The sequence below is a fragment of the Otolemur garnettii genome, unplaced genomic scaffold, assembly GCF_000181295.1.
Source record: "Otolemur garnettii isolate 467f Iridium unplaced genomic scaffold, OtoGar3 scaffold00004, whole genome shotgun sequence".
Classification (NCBI taxonomy): Eukaryota; Metazoa; Chordata; class Mammalia; order Primates; family Galagidae; genus Otolemur; species Otolemur garnettii.
The window spans coordinates 15,378,150-15,402,660 of record NW_003852399.1 but is presented as its reverse complement, the minus strand read 5'-3'; the positions used below and the strand labels follow the sequence as shown (position 1 = coordinate 15,402,660).

Here is a 24,511-nt window from a genome sequence, read left to right as displayed (position 1 = left end):
TTTATTTCATAAAACACTTGTATTCTTTTATATTTTCAATCTTTTCATAGTTTTTCAGGCTGCTAAATTATTCTATTTCTAGTATTTTCAACTTTATTTTATAAACTTCTACCTTTAGGCAATTTATAAAGCTTAGAGAGAGTTAGTGGTTTGCTCATTATCTCCTATTTATTTAGTAGAATTAGAATTCAACGTTTTTTTTTTCTGCCTGCAAAAAACATGTTCTATCTATTAACCGAATACTATTGCCATCAAAATCTAAATACAGAATGAACATGACAAGAGAGCATTTGGAATTAATTATTGGAAAAACAAAATGTCTTCCCATCAAATGACATTAATACAAAAATAACACTGTTCAAAAATAAATCCATTTTTAATAAAAAATCACTTTGAAATGTTTCATTAATAAATATTTTATAGAGAAAAATATGAATTAAGCAAGAAGAAAGTCTGCACATGCCATCGAATACTATTACTGTTTTAAAGTTCACTTCTCATTCATGGGCAAGAGAGAAAATACCATGTTTCCCCGAAAATAAGACCTACCCAAAGAATAAGCCCTAGCAGGATTTCTATGCATTTGTTAAATATAAGCCCTACCTCAATAATAAAACCTAGTGATGTCCATGCATTTCAGCATGGAGAGGAAGACATCCCCTGAAAATAAGCCCTAGTGTGTCTTCTTGAGAAAAAATAAATATAAGACAATGTCTTATTTTCGGAGAAACACAATACCAAAGGAATAGATGAAGTAGTCTTTATCTGTGTCAGTCTCTCCTTGAAGTGTGAATTAAGCCAGGGGAGGGCTGCTGAAGGATAGCAGAGCGAGACTGAGCTACATGCATGGCAAAATCCAGAGAGAGAAGAGATGAAAAATTTAGAAATCAGATTTCAAGGTCTGGCTATGGAAGTGGCTTAAGAAAAGAGAATAAACAGTGGAGACTGAGGAACAAGACCATTAACGAGACAGACTCCTGGATGAGTTGTATGTACTCACTATCAAAATATGCTCAGGGCTTATTTTTACTTGTTAAAGAGAGAGAAGAGTGCAAAGAACAGTTTTTTCGCTGAATATGTGTTGCGAATGCATTACTAACTGATATCATGGTAGCCTATCAGAGGCAGAAAGCATGCTTTGGAAGGATTTGTCTTTGTGGCTGAGATATACAACAACCAATTGGACTTCAGTTGACTGTCTCAGGTACGACTAATGAATTTGTTCTGCACTCTCGGTAAATCTTATTTATAATCTAAAATGTTTTATATTTTTAAGTAATTAAGATAGTATTAAAACTCGAATGATTTTCTTGTTTTGGAATTCCTGTTAATTTTAAAAAACAATTGTGAAATAGCTTTGTGTTACATAGCTAAGTATTGTGTTGTCATAGCAAAAGCATAAACTATTTTCCAATGGTTTAGCAATCAGATAATGGGTGTTGAGAGAAGAGATATCACAGACTAGAATCTGATCAGTTTTAATCTGTGACATAGCATTTCATAAAGCTTATATATAGAGATCTAGACTTAGATCTGTATTGTGTGTATTTTTAATAGATATCTGTATTTTTAATAGATATATAAAATATATCTCTCTATATATACACATATAATATATATATTTTAAATGCTTCGAAGGTATATTATGAGCCTATCAAACATTTAATTCAAGAGAAGTGACTGGGCTCAGTGCCTGTGGCTCAAGTGGCTAAGGCGCCAGCCACATACACCTGAGGTGGTGGGTTTGAATTCAGCCCAGGCCTGCCAAACAATGACAGCTGAAAAAACAGCCAGGCGTTGTGGCCGGCACCCGTGGTCCCAGAGGCAGAAGACTCGCTTGAGCCCAGGAGTTAGAGGTTGTTGTGAGCTGTGATGCCACAGCACTCTATGCAGGGGGACAGCTTGAGGCTCTATCTCAAATAAAAAAAAAAAAAAGAGAGAGAGAGAGAGAGAAAGAAAGTGACTGAAAAAGCCCCAAAGTTAGTGAATATAGGAAAATATTGCCTGCTTTTAAAATTCTATCCTATTTTTGCGAGCTTTTCATCCAAAGTTTTTTTAACTTGATCTATATTCAGAGTTACCAATTTATGCTCTCTCCTGAGCCCATCTGCATCAGCCTTTTGCCCTTTACACTGCTGTGAGGACGCTTGTAACAGTTTCAAACAGCCTCCCTGTTGGTAATTCGGTGGCCCTGCTGACCCCTCATGGGGCTCGGGGAGGGTTTGGCCTCAGCATTCTCAGGTGCTCCTTACCGCTTTCTACTTTCTTCCCTTCACTCCTAGGATACTTTGCTACTTTGGATTCCTCTTACCTCCAGGGCCTCTGTCTTTTACACTTGGGAAAAACAATTCACATTATGCAGATTTAAATAAATTTGAATAATTGCATCCTCCATATATACTGAACCAGCCTTTCCATTCTGAGATTTATCGTACTTTGTACCAGAAAATATGCCAGATTTCTATCAGTATTATTCTTAATAACAAAACTGAAAACAATACAAATGTCTGTGTGTTAAGAAATAGGTAAATTGCATTATATTCATGACTGAAGAGTGGTAAATGCATAAGAGTGAATAAAAAATGAATGAAAATGAATGAACTACAGCAATATCACACAATATGGATGATTTTTAGAAACATAGTGGTATGCCATAAAGCAAGTTCCAGGAAACTAAACAGAATGACATAGATTTTATAAATCTTCCAAATTAGAGAAATGAAACATTATGCTGCTTAGTAATATATTCATGTATACTTTATACTTGTATACATACTCTTTAATCAAGTATAGTTTTGAGAAAAATAAAGAAACAGTGTCCGCAACTTGGGGATCTTATTACTGGTGGGGTGAAGTCACAGTGAAGTGAGGGATGGAATAGGCATACAACAAAACATAATATTTATAGTACATATCATATAATATATGATATAGTCGCATCTGGTTCATGTGCAATTTACTATGTTAAACTATTTTAAATTAACAGGAACTTTATGCCCACTCTGTGTAATTATGCACAGAATATAATTTAAAATATAGGAAAATGGATTATAGAAATTTATACATAAATATGAACTGATGCATTAAAGAGTAAGTTAATGGATTGAGTACAAAATATTTTATCCCTAGTTGGCTACTGCTTTTGTAAAGCCCTTATATGTTTGTTGTATGTGTGTGGAACATTTTATAAGCCTTTCTATTTTTCAGGATTAATTTAGTGCCTTTAAATCAGCATTTAGTGAGAACAATTATTTAGAAAATTATTATCTAAGTTTCCTGAATTTTAATTCATTTGTTGTATCTTTCCAAACTGTAACCCAAATTTTATAACACATTCAAATTTTTTAAGAAAGAATTTGGGGCTCAGCGCCTGTGGCCCAAGTGGCTAAGGCGCCAGCCACATACACCCAAAGTGGTGGGTTCGAATCCAGCTCAAGCCTGCCAAACAACAATGATGGCTGCAGTCAAAAAATAGCCGGGCGTTGTGGCGGGCGCCTGAGGTCCCAGCTACTTGGGAGGCTGAGGCAGGAGACTCGCTTGAGCCCAGGAGTGGGAGGTTAATGTGAGCTGAGATGCCACGGCACTCTACCCAGGGGAACAGCTTGAGGCTCCTGTCTCAAAAAAAAAAAAAAAAAAGAAAGAAAGAATTTGGGATTTATATGTAATGACTTGTGTTTTTCCCCTAAAAATATCATTTAAAGCTACAACAGAAATATCATAAATTTTCCTGAAAACAAACTTAGTGGTCCACTTTATGAATAAATTTTAATATTTAAAATCTGAATAGCTTTCCTATGGGCACAGTATTTTCTACGTACGTTGATAACATCAAACCTGAGGCATCTATGGTAGAATAGTCCTCTCTTACATCATTATATTTATGACACAATATGCCTTTAAATGCATGTCATATTTCAACAGTCAATACGAATTTTTTTAAATGGTCCCTGATATAAATGTCAGCACTTTTCTTATACCTTTGATATTCTTATCCCTTAAATTTGTATTTAATAAAATGACTGTAAATAAGTGATCAATAAAAGTTGTCTGATTCTATAGTTGTCTAGTTTAAGTATTCTACTTTATTGTTCAAAAAAATAGTACAGTTGGTAAGTGTAAATAAATATAACTAATGCACCATGCTATACACCATCTGTACTCTCACTTCAGTGTGCTGCATTCCTAGTATTTTATCTTGGAAATATTAGCATTTATGAAATTGGATTTTCTTACCTGCATGATGAATACATTGGGAAGAATACCCTAAATTATGTTATGAAAATTGTATGAAAGTAGCCTGACAGAATATGGATTCAGAGGCTGTTAATCAGATACAGAGTCTCTATACCTTTCATTAGAATATGATCTATTAACAATTCTAAATAAATTCATAAAGAGTGACTTTGAGAGGACTTATCTCAAAATTTCAATTTTATTTAGGTTGTTAGATTAATTTTATGAAAGCTTTATTACTGAAAACACTTATGTTCATGAGAACATCAAGTTGCTTTCTGTAGGACAATCAAGTAGGCCCTGTCATTATACCATTTTACAAAGGAGAAAATGAATGTTTATTGAGCATAAGTTACTTTCACAAGAATTATCCTTGGTCAACTATAAGACTATATGCAGTTTGCTTTTATGATAGCAGGGCTGTTTTATTGAAAATAAGCTAATGGAGGTAAACTGTTTCACAGATTTACTATAAAAGACTGAAAGATATAATCTATGTTAAAACTTGCTTATTGTCTTCTTTTGTTCTATTCTTTAACCCCAGTTTTAACAGTTTAATTTAGACTACTTATTCACTAAAAGCCACCTCAATTCTTTTTGGCAACATGCCTAGTATAAAGAATAAATAGTTGTGTATCTTCTTGAATCCTTGCCTTAGTCAGATTTGAAAGAGCCTTTTATATTGACAAAAAGTTTTAGAAATCTCATCTGTCCTTGAGATTTGTGCAATCATTAATTTGAATGTTCCAAAGTGAGTAATGATGTCTAAAGAGAAAATTTGTTAACTGTTGCATCAAAATTTTAACTATTTTTCTAATTCACTTGCATGCCCTATGGGAATGCCAAAAGTCTTTAGTAAATTATAGATGGCATAGGAGATGGTAACCAAAATAAAACATCTTTTATTCTGGCTTGTTCATAGAAAAAATCCATTTCTACATTCAACTACCTGTATATGTACGTGTGTGTGTGTGTGTGTGTGTGTGTGTGTGTGTATATGTAATATTTTTTTTGTAGTTTTTGGTCGGGGCTGGGTTTGAACCTGCCACCTCTGGTATATGGGGCCAGTACCCTACTCCTTTGAGCCACAGGCACCACCTGTGGTCTATATTTTCTATACAAGGCTATTAACAAGCTCATGGTTGGACCAACAGTAAAGAAAATTCACTCTGTGGATCAGTTGGTCATAGTAATATTGTAGATAAATAAGACAAAAATCTAGTATTGCTTGTCCTCTTTTTTGAGCAAACATTCCCTAATTTCACATAAGTCTTTCTGCCTACTCACCTGGAAAAAGCATTCTGTCCCACTGTGTGAGGCAGTAGATCCTATTTCCCAGATGTTAACCCCAGGATATAAGGGTTAATTCCAACTCTGGAAGGGGGGTTGAGTATCATTTTCCATCTAACCTCTGTAAAAGCCTGGAGTAGGTCCACATGAGGCAGCATGGTCAAGCAGAGTTGCCCTGACATAAAATCTGTACCCAGTGGTCATTTATTTGTATAAACAAATCATTCAGATATTTTCTAATTATTTTTATGGGAAACCCTTTCTTTACATCAACATTCTATCTACAAGAGAAGAAAGAAATCATTGTGTAACATTGAGAGGAGCATCAAGTATGAAGAACGGAGATTTTCATCATGAAATTAGGAAGTTGTATGAGAAATTCAGAGAGGAAAGATTATTCATGTAATAAAAGAACTCTAGAGGCTGCTCCACGACATTTATGGGGACACTGCCAATATTTTCTGAAGGAGAAAACATCTACCTTTTATGTATCAGTTATAACTTTGTTTAATGGTCTAATTACACAAGTGGGAATTCAAGCTACAGACTTGTTTATTCATTTAAATTCTTATTTCTTGATTATGTCCCTTATGCTTGTGAATCTTATGGTTATGTCAATAAATCAATGCAGTAAATGTGTATAATAAATAAGAATTGTGGCAGAACTTATGACACCTTTTACATCGCTTACAGTACTGAGAAAAAATCCTGGGTAAATAACTGATATTCAATACAGGGATGAAGAAAGTTCAGATAATTTGGCCATAATCATGAAGTATATTCTAGAACTGTGACAAACAAGGTTTAAATGCATTATAAATAGTCACTTAGGAAAAAAAAAGTGGGAAAGTGTAATTGTAGAAATACTGTTAAAAAAATGAGATCGAACTTTTTCTATAAAAACTTAGTTGATCAAGCAGTCATTTTTTTAAGATGTTCTTGAAACATGCTTAGTTGTAATTGTGCTCAACGGCAGCTGGGATGTATAATTTATTGAGTTGTCATTTGTAGGATCGCTTAAAATGTACATCATGTTAATTCTTCTTCATTTAATACACAATGGAACAAGATGAATCTAGATTCATTCATAACTTTGAGAAGAATCATAGACCTAAATACAACATAAATGTCTTAACACAATAACTAAGAAAATGCTGTGAAGGCTATGTTAACCAGTTTGATGAAAATATTTCAAATTGTATATAAAACCAGCACATTGTACCCTTTGACTGCATTTATGTACATAGCTATGATTTAATAAAAAAAATAATAAAGTTTTGGAAGAAAATATTGGAGAATATCTTTCAATATATTTTTGACAAATTATAGTATGTTAGCTATTTCAAATTACCCACTGGTTTTTTAATTTGTATTCTCTACTCCCTTTATAAATAAATAATTCACTTTTTCATATAAAATTGCCTTTTCTTAAAATAGAAAAATACCTTAAAAAATACTATAACTGCATATCATGTTATTATACATTATGTAGCTCTGAGTACTTACCCCATTATCTACTTCTCTCACAGAATTCTGTACATTAATGAACAGCAACTTTTTATGGGAGTTGTTGAAAGTCTATTCTCTGAATGTGGCTTAGAGTGATCCTTTGAGATTATAAGAATTAACAGGGTCATGCATTGTGAGAATTAGAAAAATGTGACCCATGGCTAGGAGAAATTGAAAAAGAGAACACGCCTTGTGAATGAATAGACAAAAAGATCTCCTTCCCCAGATGAATATGGTGCTCTGGGCACAAACTTGGCTAACCCAGCACAGGCTGGAAAGCGAACTGATAGGCCTGGCACAAAAGTGCAGGGTACAAAGTGGGCTCTGTTGATCAGACCTTGTATGATCCTGCCTATTTCACCACTTATGTGGCTTTATTGCTTACTCATTTGAACACGTGTGCTCCCGAATTAATTAGGATCTTTGAAACAATTTTTCCTTTCACTTGAATGTCTCTCAATTCCATCATGTTTATTCATCTGTCACTGTTTCTATGTCACCATGTCCCTGACAATTATATTTATTCTCTCATCCTCAACTAGCTTTCTATTTCTGGATAGCAATATTCTATCTATTATTGTCTATCTCCCTCAATATGATATTTTATATTTACACTTACACTTATTTTTATGTATTTACCTACCTTCTTTTACCTTTAATATTACAAAATTATGGGCATTCATAGAATTTAAGAAGATGAATTTATATATTGTAGCTGTTACAACCCTCTATGGCTTTATGATAACTTACTTCCTCCTTTTTGATTACAACTTTGACCATAATTTATATAAAAGGTTAAACCATCTTAAAAGTCAACTTTGATTTTTAACAGTAAAAAATAAGCGAGTATAAATAGGAATATTTGGGTACTGTGATAGATTTTATTTTATTAAGTGTTCACCTTGCTCCATGCTATGATGTTTTCCACGATTGGGATTAAAAATAAAATGTTCTTATTACTGAACGCTTCACCAAGGAATGGTGATGTGAGTCTCTTCTGGCCAGGGATGTGGGAGAAGGATCATTGTAAAGACTTTTGAGAAATGTTTGCTTTTCTGACCAATTGTATAATAATGGACTTCTCATTGTGTGAGAAAAACAAATCTAATTTTGCTTAAGCTACTGTGAGTCGGGACTTCTGTGATTGCCACACATCCTAAAATGATATGCCATATCCAAACAGGAGGGAGGAGACCACAGCAACATGTGAGAAGACGCACCAGACAAATTTTTTGTGGACTCTTTTTAAAAATAACTACGTTGCTGCCTTTGTTTTCCAAAAACAACAATTCTTTATTATTTTGAGAAAACTTTTAAAATCTATTTTGTAAATTTTCAAATGTATTAAAGTTATATATATAAATTAAAAATTAAAAAAACCAAATAATTATAAAATATCTAGATTGATGAATGGATCAATATATTTTGGTATATGTATACCATGGAATACTATGCAGTATTAAAAAAGATGGAGACTTTACCTCTTTTATGTTTACATGGATGGAACTGGAAAATATTCTTCTTAGTAAAGTATCTCAGGAATGGGGAAAAAAATATCCAATGTACTCAGTACTACTATAAAGCTAATTTATAATCACGCACACTTTCATATGAGAGATGAATCACAACTATAGCCCATGATGAAGGAGGGAAACTGAGGGAGATGGGAAGGGAGGATGGTGGTTAGATAGAGGGACAGTTAATGGTGGGACCACATCTATGGAGCACATTGCAAAGGTACAAGTCAAATCTATCAAGTATTGAACATAAATTTTCTTAACACTGTGATTTAGTAAATGAGGTAAAAGCTTTGTTAATTAGTAGGAGGTAAGCACTCTAATTTGTACAAATAATAAACACATTGAATCCCACAAAGGCATAAATGTATTCATGATCTATGTATATATGACTTAATAAAAAAATATCTAAATTGATAACTTGATTGATTTTTTTAATTTTTTGATACAATTTTCTTTTTTTTTTGAGACAGAGCCTCAAGCTGTCCCCCTGGGTAGAGTGCTGTGGCATTACAGCTCACAGCAACCTCCAACTCCTGGGCTCAAGCCAGTCTCCTGCCTCCCCCTCCCAAGTAGCTGGGACCACAGGTGCCCGCCACAACGCCCGGCTATTTTTTGGTTGCAGCCGTCATTGTTGTTTGGCGGTTCTGGGCTGAGGATTCGAACCCGCCACCTTAGGTGTATGTGGCTGGCGCCTTAGCCGGTTGAGCTATAGGCGCCAAGCCTGATACAATTTTCTTATTGAGAAAATTGAATACTAGCATAAAGTTAAAATAACTTTAATGTATCAGATCAAGCAAAGTTTTTTTTAATGCATTAGCATTTGCTATAAACTATTCACTATGAAGAGAATTCTCAGCACATTGGTGTACACATTATATTTAGCTACTAATTTTAATTTTCATTTATTAAATTAAAAATGTATGGGCAACAAATAGAATCATCAGTAATTGAAGTTTTAGAGAATAGTTTTAAAAATAAGAAGTTGTGCTTACAAATCCCAACATGTCTCTATAGACAAGCAAGAAACAAAAGAATGACATACCATTTTTTTCTGCAATATTGCATGGCAAGGATAGAAAATGATTTTTGAAAAAATAAGACAAATGCAGCTCAAGAAAAATAACAAAATATAAATTTCTAGAAGGAAGAGAACAGCAAACACCCCACCATAAGGACATGTATTAAGCAAGAATATGATCTAACTTGGGGTAGACCATCAGTGAGTCAAAAAGCCAAATACAAACATGAATGGAACTCTGCACTCAGCATTTCTGACTACTAATCAAACAACAGATTTGGTACATAAACACAGTTTGGAAGGGGATTTAGATTATGTATTGAATTTTTTTTCCAGTCTTGATAACTAAAATCATCAGTAACATTGACAACAGTTGTTCTAGAAGCAAAAACTTCAATAGATGCATTCGATATTCACTAAAAGCAACACTCCAGAGAGTGCGTTAGAGTACAGTCCAGAAAATAAACACCAAGAGAAATGTGTATCTGTTTATATCTGAACATATTATATCTGTTTTACATATCTTATTCATCTAATTTTATCAGATACTGTTAAAAACAGACTTTAAATAGCTCTGTATAAACACCATAAGTTATATATGATAGCCACAACTGTATCTATTGAGCTTAAGGTCAGAACTGAGACAAATTTGGGTCCTAATAATGGTTCTGTCTATTGTCACTTTTAGCAGTGTCACATGGGCAACTATTTGAGGGTTTTTTTCCAGTTGTAAAATAACAATGGTAATAATAGTAATTATTTCACATTGTTTGGATGGAGCAGAAGCAAAATACTATTATGAATACAAAGTACTTAGCACAGTTTCATGGGCAGAAGAATCACTCCGTAAATGCTAAGGATTAGAATTGTTGAGCGTTCATTACCTTGTAATCCTCATGAAAGTCTCCGCAAATTAAGTGCTTTTATTCCCAATTTACAGATTAAGAAAGAATGAGAACAATAAATTAATTTTTGTAATCTAGCAATGTCTTTTTACTTCCTAGAGTGATTGTTTTGAAAGCAAGGGCAGAGGTAAAAGAGAAGTATGTTTTCTCATTTTCAAGGGGCTCTAGAGAGAATAGATGCTTATATAAACAATGGTATCAGTAAATTGACACTTAGAAACTACCAGATACTACCAAATAAAGAGAAGTTTATTTCTTTTTATGTTTAGACCAATTATATAGCATACATCAGTGATGTAAAGAAATGCACAAGTGTCTTTGTACATCTACTTCTGTACACACTTTCTTTCAGCTATCTTGAAATTTTACTAAGTAGTTTCCTTTTCCTCTTATGACCTGTAATCTGACTGGATGCACATAGGCGTGGCAAATTCTTACAGGAACAAATACACCAACTAATGCAGGCAGGCATAGGTGCACAAGGCACACAAACACTATTTGTTTTCTAACTTGACTTAGTGCTCTGTCATTGACAAAAAAAGTTTCTGAGTTTTCATGATTTCAGCAATGATGATGAAATAGCATTGTCACAAGTGTCCGTCATACTATATACAGCATGTATGGAATGGTGGATTATATTGAAAGAGTTTAATGTGTTAAAGGTAAAAAAAAAATCATATTTTTTCAGTAAATGAATATACACAAGAGAGGGAGAAATATACTCCCATCTAGTGAACTTTCCTGTGCATAACTAAGAGTTTGTAAAACAACATAGGCATTTTTAATTAATCTGCCTGGAAATTATTCAAATGTGTTCTAATAGAATCTTACATCTGTGCAGCAGGTTCAGACACAATTTCTTATAAGATTGTCTTATAAAATGTGCAAAAGACTACAGGTGGATACCATTCCCCTATGGTTACCATCACCCAATTTAAGCACAGAGGTCTCTCTCCTGAGAGAGGCAGCTGGTGATCAACAAACCTGACATTATAATATAAATCTTGCCTCCTGATCCACCATTTTCCTCACTATGTTATGACTTTCACAACAAAAATTGGGAGGACAATAAACATAAAATTTATTTAAAGTGGAAAATATCAGTGCAAAAGACTATGAAAAATTGACAGAAGTATAAAATGTTGATATTCTGCTTCCCATAGATTAGGAAGACAAGATGACAGAATCAACCGTTAATGGGCACAGAGTGACACAACTATCACACAAATACAGCCCAGTGTGATAGACTTTAATTCCTACATGGTACCTGATTGAAATATTTTAAATTAGTAATTTAAAAAAGCAACTGCCGTTAAAGAAAAAGATACAGGAACTAGTATAACTCTGGGTTCAAAAAATATGTAAAATTTAGAATTTTGAAATTTTTAGTTGAATTACATTTAATTGACATTTAAAATGAGTTTTTGGCAAGGTGGCAAAATACTTCATGTTTTCCTACTGGCCAAAAGGAAGTTCTGAAAATTCCCTTCAATTTAAGTCAGTGTACCAACTAATTTTTACATCTGTTTTTTCAACAAGCTTAAAAATAAATACTTTTATTTGTAGAGATAGAAATATAAATACCTCATTTTTTTGAAGTAGAAGGATATAATGTTCATATATTCAAATGTTAAAAACCATATACATAATCTGAAATTAATGGATATTAATATTAATAATATAACATATTAATTTTAAGGTGTGTTAGAATATTTTGTATATTAAAATTATACACATGCCACAAAAAGACACACTGTATCATGTGTTTATACTTTTCTGAAATTATACTCATAATAAATGAAATCTTGAAATAATTGTTATAGAAACAAAATTCATTTCACCACAATAAAAATGTCAGAATTTACGTTCAACTTTTTGAGAGACGGTATTAGCATATTAGTATTATGAAGTCTGATGCACCAAACTAATTTGTTCATGGAATATATTTCCAAAAAAATACTGAAATGAATATGACTGTATTATAATTGCCTCAAAAATGTTCAGTTATCACATAATCTCCCTTTACACAAAAAATATTTTCCCTCCAATCTTCCATTCAAAATATACTGACCTTGTCCTAAAGTTAGTAGGATGAGGATGTCCATCGTATAAGGATAAGTAGTCGTATTCTTCTTCTAGAGCAAATGACTGAAATACAATTTGTATTCTATTTCGTTCTTCTGCTATTATTACCCATGTACAATTTGCACCGTTTGGATATCCATATGGAAAACCAGGGCTTTCTATAGTGCCATTAAGTCCTTTTAATGTTCCACCACATGTATAAATAAATCCTGCAACAAAAGACAAATAAACAGACATTAATATTATATAAAATAAGAACACCCCAGGAGAGATTATTTTGAAATTCTGTTGATTTTCCGAGATCAAAGTGAACAATAATTTTGTCAATAACAATTGAAAAGCTGGGTTATGCAAACATGTGTGCATATTTGTGAATATATATAATATAAGTAATAAAATAATAGAAAAGTTATCATTTATTAAAAACATTAAGATCATAATTATATTTTATGAAATATGACATACACAAACATTTAATTCATTGTCCATTATCTGTTCTGACAGATAAATATAGTCCTACACATGATTATCATTCCTCAAGTAGTTTTCTATCTTATTGTGGAAACTCATAAACAATAGTGATATTTTAATTATCATAGTATCTTTTTTGGATCTCAAGGAAATTACTTTCTCTTGGAAACACATTATAAACTTTTGGCACTTATCTTCCATGTAACTCATGCATCTCACCCTGATTACAGGGGAAAGATATTTTTAAGTCCATGTAATTCATCTACCTTTGCTTAAAATGTTTGGTTCAATATGGGAACAATCCTAAATTAACCACTTTAGAGTGAAGATTAAGTGGAAAATATTAATATATTGAATTATGCATCTTGAACAACAGACAATAGCCCTCTTGAGAAATCTTGGAGTATTTATTTTTCTCAAAATAACTAACTAGAAGTATTTCCAGAAAAAATTCATCCCCTTAGAAGAACCAAAATATTGTGTAGACAATTACACTTTGAATATATTACCCAAGAGGGACCACTGGAGTTCAACAAAAAAAGCAAAAGGAAAGCCCCAATTCTGGAACAGAGAAGGAAAACAGGCACCATGCATAGGTAGAACCAGCTGAAAAGTAGATGTAAATACCCAACACAGCAGAGAGAGAATGACTCTTTCTATGGTCTACTTTCCTACTAGGGAACTGTATAATCCAGGCCATGGAACAGTACCTTGAATCTCCCAAGCTGTGACTCTAATTTAGGAAGTGGACAGGAGATTGTGAAAATGAAATGGTACAGGAAGGGTCCCATCCACTCCTGCACACCCAAGCAGCTAAAGTAAGATGTCATTCTCAATCCTAGATCTTAATCATCTATATATGGTCTTGGAAACAAACATTGGCACCAGTCTTTAGTGTTAGAGAGACTTAAACTGGGGTTAGGGTACCTGGGCTCCAACAGGGGTGAGGGGGATCCCCCAACAAGAACTGAGAAATTTGCCACAAAATCTAGGCATTGGTACTGTAACTGGACTCCCCACCCTGAGACGTGAATAGGAAGAGAATTACTGCGGAGACTTGATATTAAGGGAGTTAATGTCTCTTAAGGTCCAGGATTGGTAATATAAACTAGATACAAACTGTCATGACTGACCATTCCGATTGGCTACCAAAATTAGGATGAGGGAAGGAACCCCACTGGAACTGGGGCATTAGAGGGAGGCGAGTCAAGTCTAGTTACTTATAAAGTAAACTCTAACAGTCAAACTTCTCAACAGACTTCTCAGCAGAAACCTTACAGGCCAGAAGACAGCAGAATGGCATTTCCAAAGGACTGAAGTAAAAAAAAAAATCTGTCAGCAAAGAATTTTATATCTGATAAGAATACACTTTATAATGAAAAAGAAAGTCTTTTTTTGTAACAAGCAAATGCTGAGGGAATTTGAAACCATTGGAGCAGCTCTACAAGAAATAATCAAAGAAATTCTAAACATGGAAAGAAAAAATTGATATTGAAAATCATGACACCACAGAAAATATAAAACTCACAGGTTGTTATAAAACAGTTGCATAAAGGAAGAATAGAAAGGAAAATAAATGGAAACATTACAGAATTCCACCAAATCACAAAACCAAACATAAAAAAGAAAGGATTAATGAATTTATAAAATAACTAGAAAACAATGAACAATATGGTAGGGAAAAAACTCTCACATACCAATATTAACCATGACCATAAATGGATTAAAGTCTTCACTTAAAAAATATAAAGCATCAGGATGAAGAAACATGATGTAACTATACTGTGCATAGAAGGTACTCACCTTTCCTGTAAAAATACAGAAAATAGACTGAATGTAAAGGGATAGAAAAAGATGCCATGGAAATGAACACCAAAAGTGGAAGTAGCTATCTTTATACCAGAGAAAATAGACTTTAAGCCAAAACCAGTAAAATAAAAAAAATACCAAAGGAAACTCATCATATAATCATAAAGGAATCAGTAAGGCAAGGATGCATAACAAAGAATGTCATCATGTAATGATAAAGTCACCAGTTCAGCAAGGGGATATACTAATTATAAATATATGCACACCCGATACTAGAGCACACACACCCATAAAACAAATACATCTGAAGATAGATAGCACTATAATAAAATGAGGGGGGACTTCTACACACCCATCAAAAGCATTAAACAAATCATTGAGACAGAAAATCAACAAAGAAACCTTGGCTTTAAATTGAACTTTAGAACAAGTGGACTTAGAAGACACTTGCTTCATGGAGTAGAACATTCTACCCCAAACGGTAGAATATGCATTCTTTTCATTAACACATGCAAGGTAGATCACAAATTAGGCCACAAACAACTATGAATAAATTTTTTTAAAAAATCAAGATTATATCAAGTATCTTCTCAAACCAGAATGGAATGAAAATAGAAACCAATACCAAGAGGGAGTTCAGAAATTACGTAATTACATAGAAATTATAAAATATGCTCCTGAGAAATCACTGAGACAATGAAAAAATAATAAAATTAAAACAAATGAAAATGGAAACACAATATAACAAACCTCCTGGGATATATATAAAAAAAATAGGTATAAGAACAGTGTTTATAGCATTATATGTTTACATCAAAGAAGTATAAAGATTACAAATTAATAATGTCTTGTGCACATAAGCAACCACAAAAGCAAGAGAAAATCAAACCCAAAGTTAACAGAAAAAACAAAATGGCAAAAAAAACAGAAAGAAGTAAATGGAGACCAAAAGTCAGTGAAAAAGGATTAGCAAAACAAAAAGTTATTTAAAAAAAAAAAAAGTTGATAAAACACAAGTTGTGCTAACCAAAAAAAGAAAGGATAAGATTCAAATGGACAAAATCGGAAATAGAAAATGAGATAGAGAAAATCCTCAGCGTTTACTATCAAGAACTACCATCTTACTAAGTAACAAATCTAGAGGAATTGGGTAAATTTCTGGAAACATAAAACCTCCCAACATTTGAACCAGGAAGAAACAGAAAACTGAATAGACCACTATTGAATACTGAGATAGCATCAGTGATAAAAAAAAAAAAATCTCCCCAAATAGAAAAGATCAGAACAGATGAATTCATAGCCAAATTCTCTTGAATGTACAAAGAATTAACACCAATCATCTTGAAACTTCTCTAAAAAATGTGGTGGGAGAGTATTCTCCTTAACTTACTCTATGAGGCTAGTATTACTCTGGTACTACAATTAGACAAGGACATAACAAAAAGAGAAAACTATAGACTAGTATCCCTGATGAAAACAGATGCCAAGTTCTGCAACAAATACTAGCAAACAGAATCTAATAGCACATCACAAGGTAATATTTCATGATCAAGTGGGTTTTATACTAAGGATGAAAGAATGGTTCAACATAAGTATACAATATATATTGTTTATCAAAAGAACAGACTTAGGACAAAAACCATGTGATTATCTAAATATAGGCAGAAAAATAATTGTTAATTATTTATCATTGATAAAAGGTAATCATTGATAATGGTTTAATTAAACATTGCTTTATGATAAAAACTCATAAAGGCTTAGAAGGAAAATAATTCAAAATAATAAAGATAACATCTGACAAACACACAACCTCCACCACATTGAATAGGTAAAAGTTCAAGATATTCCCTGTAAAATATGGAACAAGAGTGCCCACTTTCTCCACTCCTTTGGAAGCTTTAGCTACAGCAACCAGTCAAGAGAAAAAAATAAAAGACATCTATCCTAGAAAAGAGGAAGTGAAATTATCCCTGTCCACTGATGATGTTATATTTAGAAAAATATACTTTACCAAATAACTATACAATTTGACAATTAAATTCAGTAAAGTTTTAAGATACAAAATCAATGTACAAATGTCAGTAGCATTTCTATACACCAGTAACAGTCCTGCTGAGAACCCAGTCAGTAAAATAATCACTTTACAATACTTAGGAAGACCATAAAATATCTGAAGTATATTTAATGAGGTGAAGGGTTTCTATGGGTAAAACTACAAAACACAAATGAAAGAAATTATATATGAAACAAAAGGGAAAACAGCTCACACTCCTAGTTAGAAGTATCAATACTGTTAAAATGACATACTCCACGAAGCAATCTATAGACTCAGTGCAGTTCCTATCAAAGTATCATCACCATTTTTCACAAGATTATGGAAAAAATCTCCTAAAATTCATAAAGAAGCAAAAAAGAGCCTAAACAGCCAAAGCAATCCAAGCAGAAAGAACAAAGCTGGAGGTATGTATCAAAATAGGCGCATAGACTATGTGGAATGGAGAATCCAGAAATACAGCTACGTATTTACAACCAACAGATCTTTGACAACGTTGACAAGAATACACCTTAGGGCCAACACATCCTTTTCAAGAAATGATGATAGGAAAATAGTGTATTTCCTTAAACAGAAAAATGAAATTGGAACGCTATGATTCACAACATATAAAAGACAATGCAAGATGGATTACAGAATTATATAGAATGTCCAAAATTATAAAAATGCTAGAATAAACATCCAGGGGAAATTCTTCTGGCAGTGGTCTAGAAAGATTATTCTTGACTAAAAGTCAAAAGCACAGGCATCAAAATTAAAAAAATAAAATAAAAAGATCAATGGGACTTAATTAAACTGGAAACTTCTGCACAGTGAAGAAAATAATCAAGAGAGTGAAATATGACCTACAGAATGGGGCAAAGTGAATGCAGTTTATGCACCTGACAGTGGAATAATATCCAGCATTTACAAGGGATGTAGACAATGTAAAAGATTGTAAAAAAAAATTCCATTAACAAAAGGACAAAGGACACAAATAGATATTTTTCTAAAGAAAACAAACAAATACGAAACAACCATATGAAAGAATGCTCAGAAACACTAGTCATCAAAGAAATGCCAATCAAAACAACAATGAGGTACCATCTTACCCTACTCAGCATGGCTATTATTAAAAAGGAAAAACAAAAACACAGATGTTGACAATGGTGTGGAGATGAATTAATACTTATATACAGTTGGTGGGAAGGTAAATTAATGCAACTTCTATGGAAAACAGGGTGGAGATTTCTGAACGAACTGTAACAGAACTACCATTTATCTAGCAATCCCACTACTGGGCATGTACCCCAAAATGAAAGGAAATATTTATATCAAAAAGAGAACTGCAGTCATATATTTATTATAGCACAATTCAGAATGGCTAAGATGTGGAATCAACCTAATTGTCCATCATTAGATTTTTGGATAAAGAAAACATAGTATACATATGTATGCACAATGGAATACTATTTAGCCATAAAAAGGATGAAATCCTGTTCTTTAGAGCACCATGGATGGAATGAGAAGTCATTATCTACAACAACTCAGACATAGACAGAGCAGTATCACGTGTTCTCATTTGTAATAGAAGCTAAATAATGTGTACACGTTGGCAGAATATGAAGTGGCCGTAGTGACTCAAAGGCTGAGAGGAAGGAAGGAGGAGGAAAATGAGAAATTACTTACTGGGTACAATGTATGTCATTTGGGTGATGGATATCCTGAAATCCTGGAGTTTACCACTATGCAATTTTTTCACGTAACAAAGTACAAAGTACCTTATATATTTATACAAATTAAAAATAAACAACAACAAAACATGCAAAGGAAGAAAGAACTTCTGTGCTTGTTCAGTGGGATGTCTAAGTAACTAAGAACAGGATGCCTGGAGATAACCTAGAAAACTTGTATTTCTTGAGCAATTTTTTTCTGTAGTCATACTGTGTAATTTATTTTTTTATTTTTGAAGTCTCTTTTTTCATTAAATCATAAACACATAGATCATGTATACGTTAATGCATTTATAGGCTACAATGTGTTGATTTCATATAGAATTAGGAACGCTTACATCGCACTAGTTACTATATACCTCATCTCGTTTACTTAATTATTGTGCTAAGACATTTATACTCTATACTAATAGATCCAACATGTACCCTTGCATTATGCACCATAGGTGTGATCCCACCATTCACCCTCCTAATTTAAAACCCTAAGATGCGGCTAGGCGCCTATAGCTCAACCGGCTAAGGCGCCAGCCATGTACACCTAAGGTGGTGGGTTCGAATCCCCAGCCCGCACCCGCCAAAACAACAATGACGGCTGCAACCAAAAAATAGCCGGGTGTTGTGGTGGGCGCCTGTGGTCCCAGCTACTTGGGAGGCGGATGCAGGAGACTCGCTTGAGCCCAGGAGTTGGAGGTTGCTGTGAGCTGTAATGCCTCGGCACTCTACCCAGGGGGACAGCTTGAAGCTCTGTCTCAAAACAAAACAAAACAAAACAAAACAAAACAAAAAAAAAACCCTAAGATGGAACTAATGGTGAGAGAAGATGATCATAGCATTCATGTAGATTACAAGCTTAGATAAAGCTTGGAGCTGGAGGCAGGTATCCAGGGTCAGAAGTTCTGATGAGAACACTTCAACTAAGTGGATTGTCCTCATCTGCAGGTCTCACATCAAGCTTAAGAGCCAAGAAGCTGTAAATCAGAAGGACCGAACTAATTTGGAGGGAATTCCGTACTATTTAAAAATAATCTTTGTTGGGAACTGGATGTTGTAGAAAGTACAGGAAATCTGGGGCTCCTTTCTTTAAAAAGGAAAGAGTATATTTTATGTAAGCATGGGTATTTTTGAAAAGTAAGATTAGAGAACAGAGTTGTAAACCATGGAAAGTAGAGCCTGCTTTTAAATGCCATGCATTCTTACTATATTCTTTTTACAATGGTGCATTGCTTTTGCTTGGAGAACCCCTTCTCTACTCAACAGCTATACGCTTCAGCATAGCTGACCCTGCAGACTCCAGTGGGAAGGACTGCTCTCAGGACTCAGTTATAATCAATCCTATATACAACCAATATAACCCTATCCACTGAGCCAAACTGAGTTTAGAAACCTTCTCCTATTATCTCAATTATACATGCCACGTCCTAAGCCTAGAATATTCAGTATGTGATATGAAGCATAGCTCTTATTATTCTTTTGCCCTTTGACAAACTTACCAGGAAGTTGAATCAGGTAGAAGTTTAAAAAAAAAAAAATCAATATTGTTCATGCACCGAAAGTCAAACAGGGCATTTTATGATTTTCAAAATAAATAAATAAATAAATAAAACAAAGGTCCCTTTTAAATTGCTTCTTGCAGAGCAATTACTTTGAAGCCTTAGGTTAATTAGCTATCACCCATTTCTATTAGTTTTCTGCCTGAACAGCTTCCAATTTGAACTTCATAACTAAATGCAAGCAGGAATCCTTTCAGCTACAATCTGATCTATGGGCTGTTTCATATATTTTCAAGCCCCATAACCCTGATGGCTTTAGAAAAAGGACATATGTCCTAAAATAACAAGCTCATCTTTGTCCATTAATTCTTCTAGAGCCTGCTGATTCATGTATTTCAAGCACGGTCTCTTTTTCCCCCTTTTTTTAGACAAATTAGGAATTCTATCTATTTTAAGCTTCCTTATCTGTGATCTTCACTCTATTTTCATTTTTATTTATTGCTAAGCTAAATTAAGTGTGACATTCGTCATAAGAAGGTACAAGTTTTCCATAAAGGAAGTTTAAGTTTTTTCTACTAAAAGATACAGAATCTGAAGAAAACATTCTCCTATCATTTACTTACGCTTCCCGCATAGGACTGGTCATTGTTACCAGCTCAGTGTTTATCATTGTAGGGTTTTTTTTTTTTTTTTTAGAAACATGTACCTATATGCATATTTTTATGCATTCTATTTTTTCAAATGGAGGCATACTATACATATTTTATAGATTTTTATATTTAGTTAAAAATCCCTGATTTTTTCTGAGTCTGACAGTATGCCTCCACTATCTTCTTTTTTGAAAGACTACAAAGCTACATGACACATAGTATGGCTGTATTACAATTCATTTCACCCATTCCCCTATTTATGTTTTCATTTTTTGTAGTTACAAATGTGTAAAAAAAAAACTCTGGATGTACACCCTTTGGTACTTGTGCGATATATCCTTAAATGGAATCTCAGAAATGCTAGAAAAATCCAGCATTAAAAGGCAACTTTATATTTCCTGTTTTTCTTTTTGTTGATAAAGGTTTTGTGTGGTGTATTTGTGGCTTAAAAGCAATGCTAGGGGAAACATATGAATGGTTACTATAGTGAAGCATAGGAATATATTTACCATCATAATTTTTGTGTATGTGAAGAGAAGCTAAAATCTTTTTAACAAAAATCCCTAATACAATATAATTTTATTAACTTTACTCCTGATGCTACACATTAGATTTCTACACTTCTTCATATTAAATATCTATTTTATGTCCTTTAACCGACATCTCCCCATTTTCACTCCCTTCCAACTTCTGCCTGCCCAGGTTCACCACTCCTTCATGTTCTAGCTCTATGTGTTTGAGATTTTTATTTTAATGTCCCACATAGAAGTAAAGCCATGCAATATTTTTTTCTTTTTGTGTCTGGTTTATTTCACTTAGCATGAAATAGGTCCATATCTGATGAGGCAAATGGCAGGGTATCCAAGTGGAATTTGGATAATATTTCACAGTATATATTTTATATCACTGTTTTTCTTTATCCATTCATCCATAAATGGATACTTAGGTCATTTGCATATTGGTTATTGTGAATCATGCTGTAATGATACATGTGAGTGCAAGTATCTTTATCAGAAGGTGATTTCACCTATGTTGGCTATATACTTAGAAAAAGAATTATTGAAACTAATGATACTTCTATTGTATTTTCTTTGGATCCTCTGTATTTTTTTTCCATAATGGTGGTACCAACCTACATTTCTACCCAAAAGTGTATTGGGCATTATTTTTGTCAGCATTGTCAATAACATTTATTGTCTTTTTTTTTTTTTGTAGTAACTATTGCTATTGAGATAAGGTAATATCTTATAGTGGTTTTCATTTGCATTTTCCTGATAAATAATGATGTTAAAACCCCCTTTTAAACACTTCCTGGCCATTTTATGTCTTCTTTGGAGAAAAGTCTGTTCAGGTCTTTTGTCCATTTTTAAATTAGGTTATTAATTTTCTTAGTACAGAGTTACAAGTGTTCTTTACAAAATTTAGGTATTAGCTCCTTGTCATATATGTGATTTGTAAATATTTTTATAGCCCGTAGGTTGCCTTTTTATATTGTTAATTATGTCCTTTGCTATGCAGAAGCTGTTTAGTGTAATGTAGTCCTACTGATTTATTTCAACTTTTGTAGCCTGAGCTTTGGGTATGATTAAACAAAACCATTGCCAAGGCCAATGTCAAGAACCTGAAAGGCAAATTTCACAAAGCAATAAATGATACGTTACTATTTTATTTGCATTTCTCTGATTACTCTTTAGATATCTTATTATATATCTCTTATTCATTCACAATTATTCTGTTATGAATGGTCTGACCATATCCTTTACACCACTTTAATGGATACTTTACATTTACTCACCATTCTTTCAGGAAACAATTGCTTAGGTTTCTAATGTTTCACTGGGAACATGTATTTGCCTTTGCATATACATTTCTGAATGAAACACTTTGCTTATTCTTTATAGCTCATTATTCTCATAAAATCACAACTCCTTATTGTTTATTTTGCTACGTGTAGACAATCATTTTATCTTTCATGGTCTCTTCTGCTAATCGTTCTTCTATATGAATTCATCAATTCACTATATGTGTCATGGCTTAAGGGCAAAATGATACAAAGGACATTACCCTAGCCTGTCTCCTGAAAGTTCATAATCTAAAACAGGAGACAGCAATGACATTTAAACTATTATTACAGAATATGAAAGGGCTGTAATCTAAGTAAGCGTACTTTGCTGTGAGAACACATGGAAACAACGTTTGATTTATGTAAGTCACTAAATGCTGCATAAAAACCCTTCTCAAAAACTGGAATTGCAACTTTTCATGGATTCAGTCTTTGACAGTTTGTTCACGCCTTATGTTGTATTTTGAACATTTTAACTTTTAATGTCTCCTTAAAATCACAGAGTTGATGTATACTTGAAAAACAACTGATATTTATTGGGTTATATTTTCAGCCGGAGTTTGGTTGACAATATGTGCTTAAAAATGTTAGACCCAGGTTTTCCTTCTCCTATACAGTAAAAAACAAGGCAATTACCATTTGTACAGTATTTTTAATGATGTTTTATTGTTTTTGTGCTAAGGTCCATGAAAGCCGTTGTTTATACTTGTGTTTACTTTTTTCAACTATCTTCACAGACATTGCAACTGAGTTCTGAGCCCAATTATGCTGATGTGATTCTAGAAAGGATACTCGTGACCCTCCCATTATCAACACCCGTTCTTTTTCTTTTAGCTTTCTTGCAATCTTTATACATTTGGCATTGCTTATCTTTTCTGTTCATTTGGAAATCTTTTCTAATTGGTTCCATAATTATACTCTACTTCACCAATTTCCTGGGCTTGTACTTTTAAGACTACCCTTTAAATATATTTGTGTCTTCATCTGTCTTCTTTTACAAGTTACTTTAAAAGCGACATACATATCTGTAAACATGACTGGACTAAAAAAGTCTATTTTAGATCATCTGTCCCATCTCTGTCCATACACCTTACCATGTCAACACCTAGCCACTCATGTCTTCCAAAACTCCTTTCTTATATTCAAATATTATCCCTTCATTCTCTCAACTTTCTCTTAAAGCCTTCCCTACCTTCCTCTTTGTTTTTCTATTCTAAATCCTTTAAATTTAATTCAATTCTGTCTTACCTCCTTCCTGGCACATTTTAGCAACATCCTGTCTACCCTGCTGGGCTTCAAGTACTTGTCATCCACTCAGTTCTCCATGTCACTGCTAAGGTCAATTCTTCCAGTCACAGACCCAGTCATGTCACTTCCCTACCCATTTGGATTCTTTGGTTCCTCCTCAATGTCAAAGTAAAGTCCATACTTCTCTCTGTGTATCTTACGCATCAGATAAGTGATTTGTTACATTTTTTCCAAGCCATATTCCACCTTTAATTTTAGAGCTATAAACTAGGTTCTCCAAATTCTTGAATGTGACCTGGGAAAAGTTCTCTTGAGCTGACTAAAAACTGCTTCCTATGGACATAACAGGCAGTGGGCTCACATATGGGGCCTTTCATCGGACCCCTCTTGAAATCTCCACATTTATGTTATGTTATGTACAACTTTTCTTATGATGGTCTCTCCTCATTCTTTGAAATATGTGTTCTTATGCCACAGTGGCTTTGTAGAGAATTAATAGGAAGTCAATACACTTTTTGGATGAATAGATATTTCCCCTACTTTTTCTTTGCCCAAACCATATGACTTCTCAAAGTGCCATACTGAGGTAACTCAGAGACAGGGCCAGGATTATAGTTTGGGGTAAATTTTTGGAACCTTTATTCTGTTTGTGTTTTTTTTTTTTTTTTTTTTTTT

At 33.4% G+C, this 24,511-nt stretch overlaps 1 protein-coding gene across 2 annotated transcripts in view; it reads right to left on the bottom strand.

Annotated features, from left to right (window-relative positions):
- CSMD3 (CUB and Sushi multiple domains 3) overlaps positions 1–24,511 on the bottom strand; it is a 1,080,374-nt gene that overhangs the window by 957,589 nt on the left and 98,274 nt on the right. For both annotated transcript variants that reach the window (XM_003782396.2, XM_003782397.2), the window contains exon 2: positions 12,547–12,769. In XM_003782396.2, the coding sequence (XP_003782444.1) occupies positions 12,547–12,769 (223 nt within the window). The remainder of the gene's footprint in view (positions 1–12,546; positions 12,770–24,511) is intronic.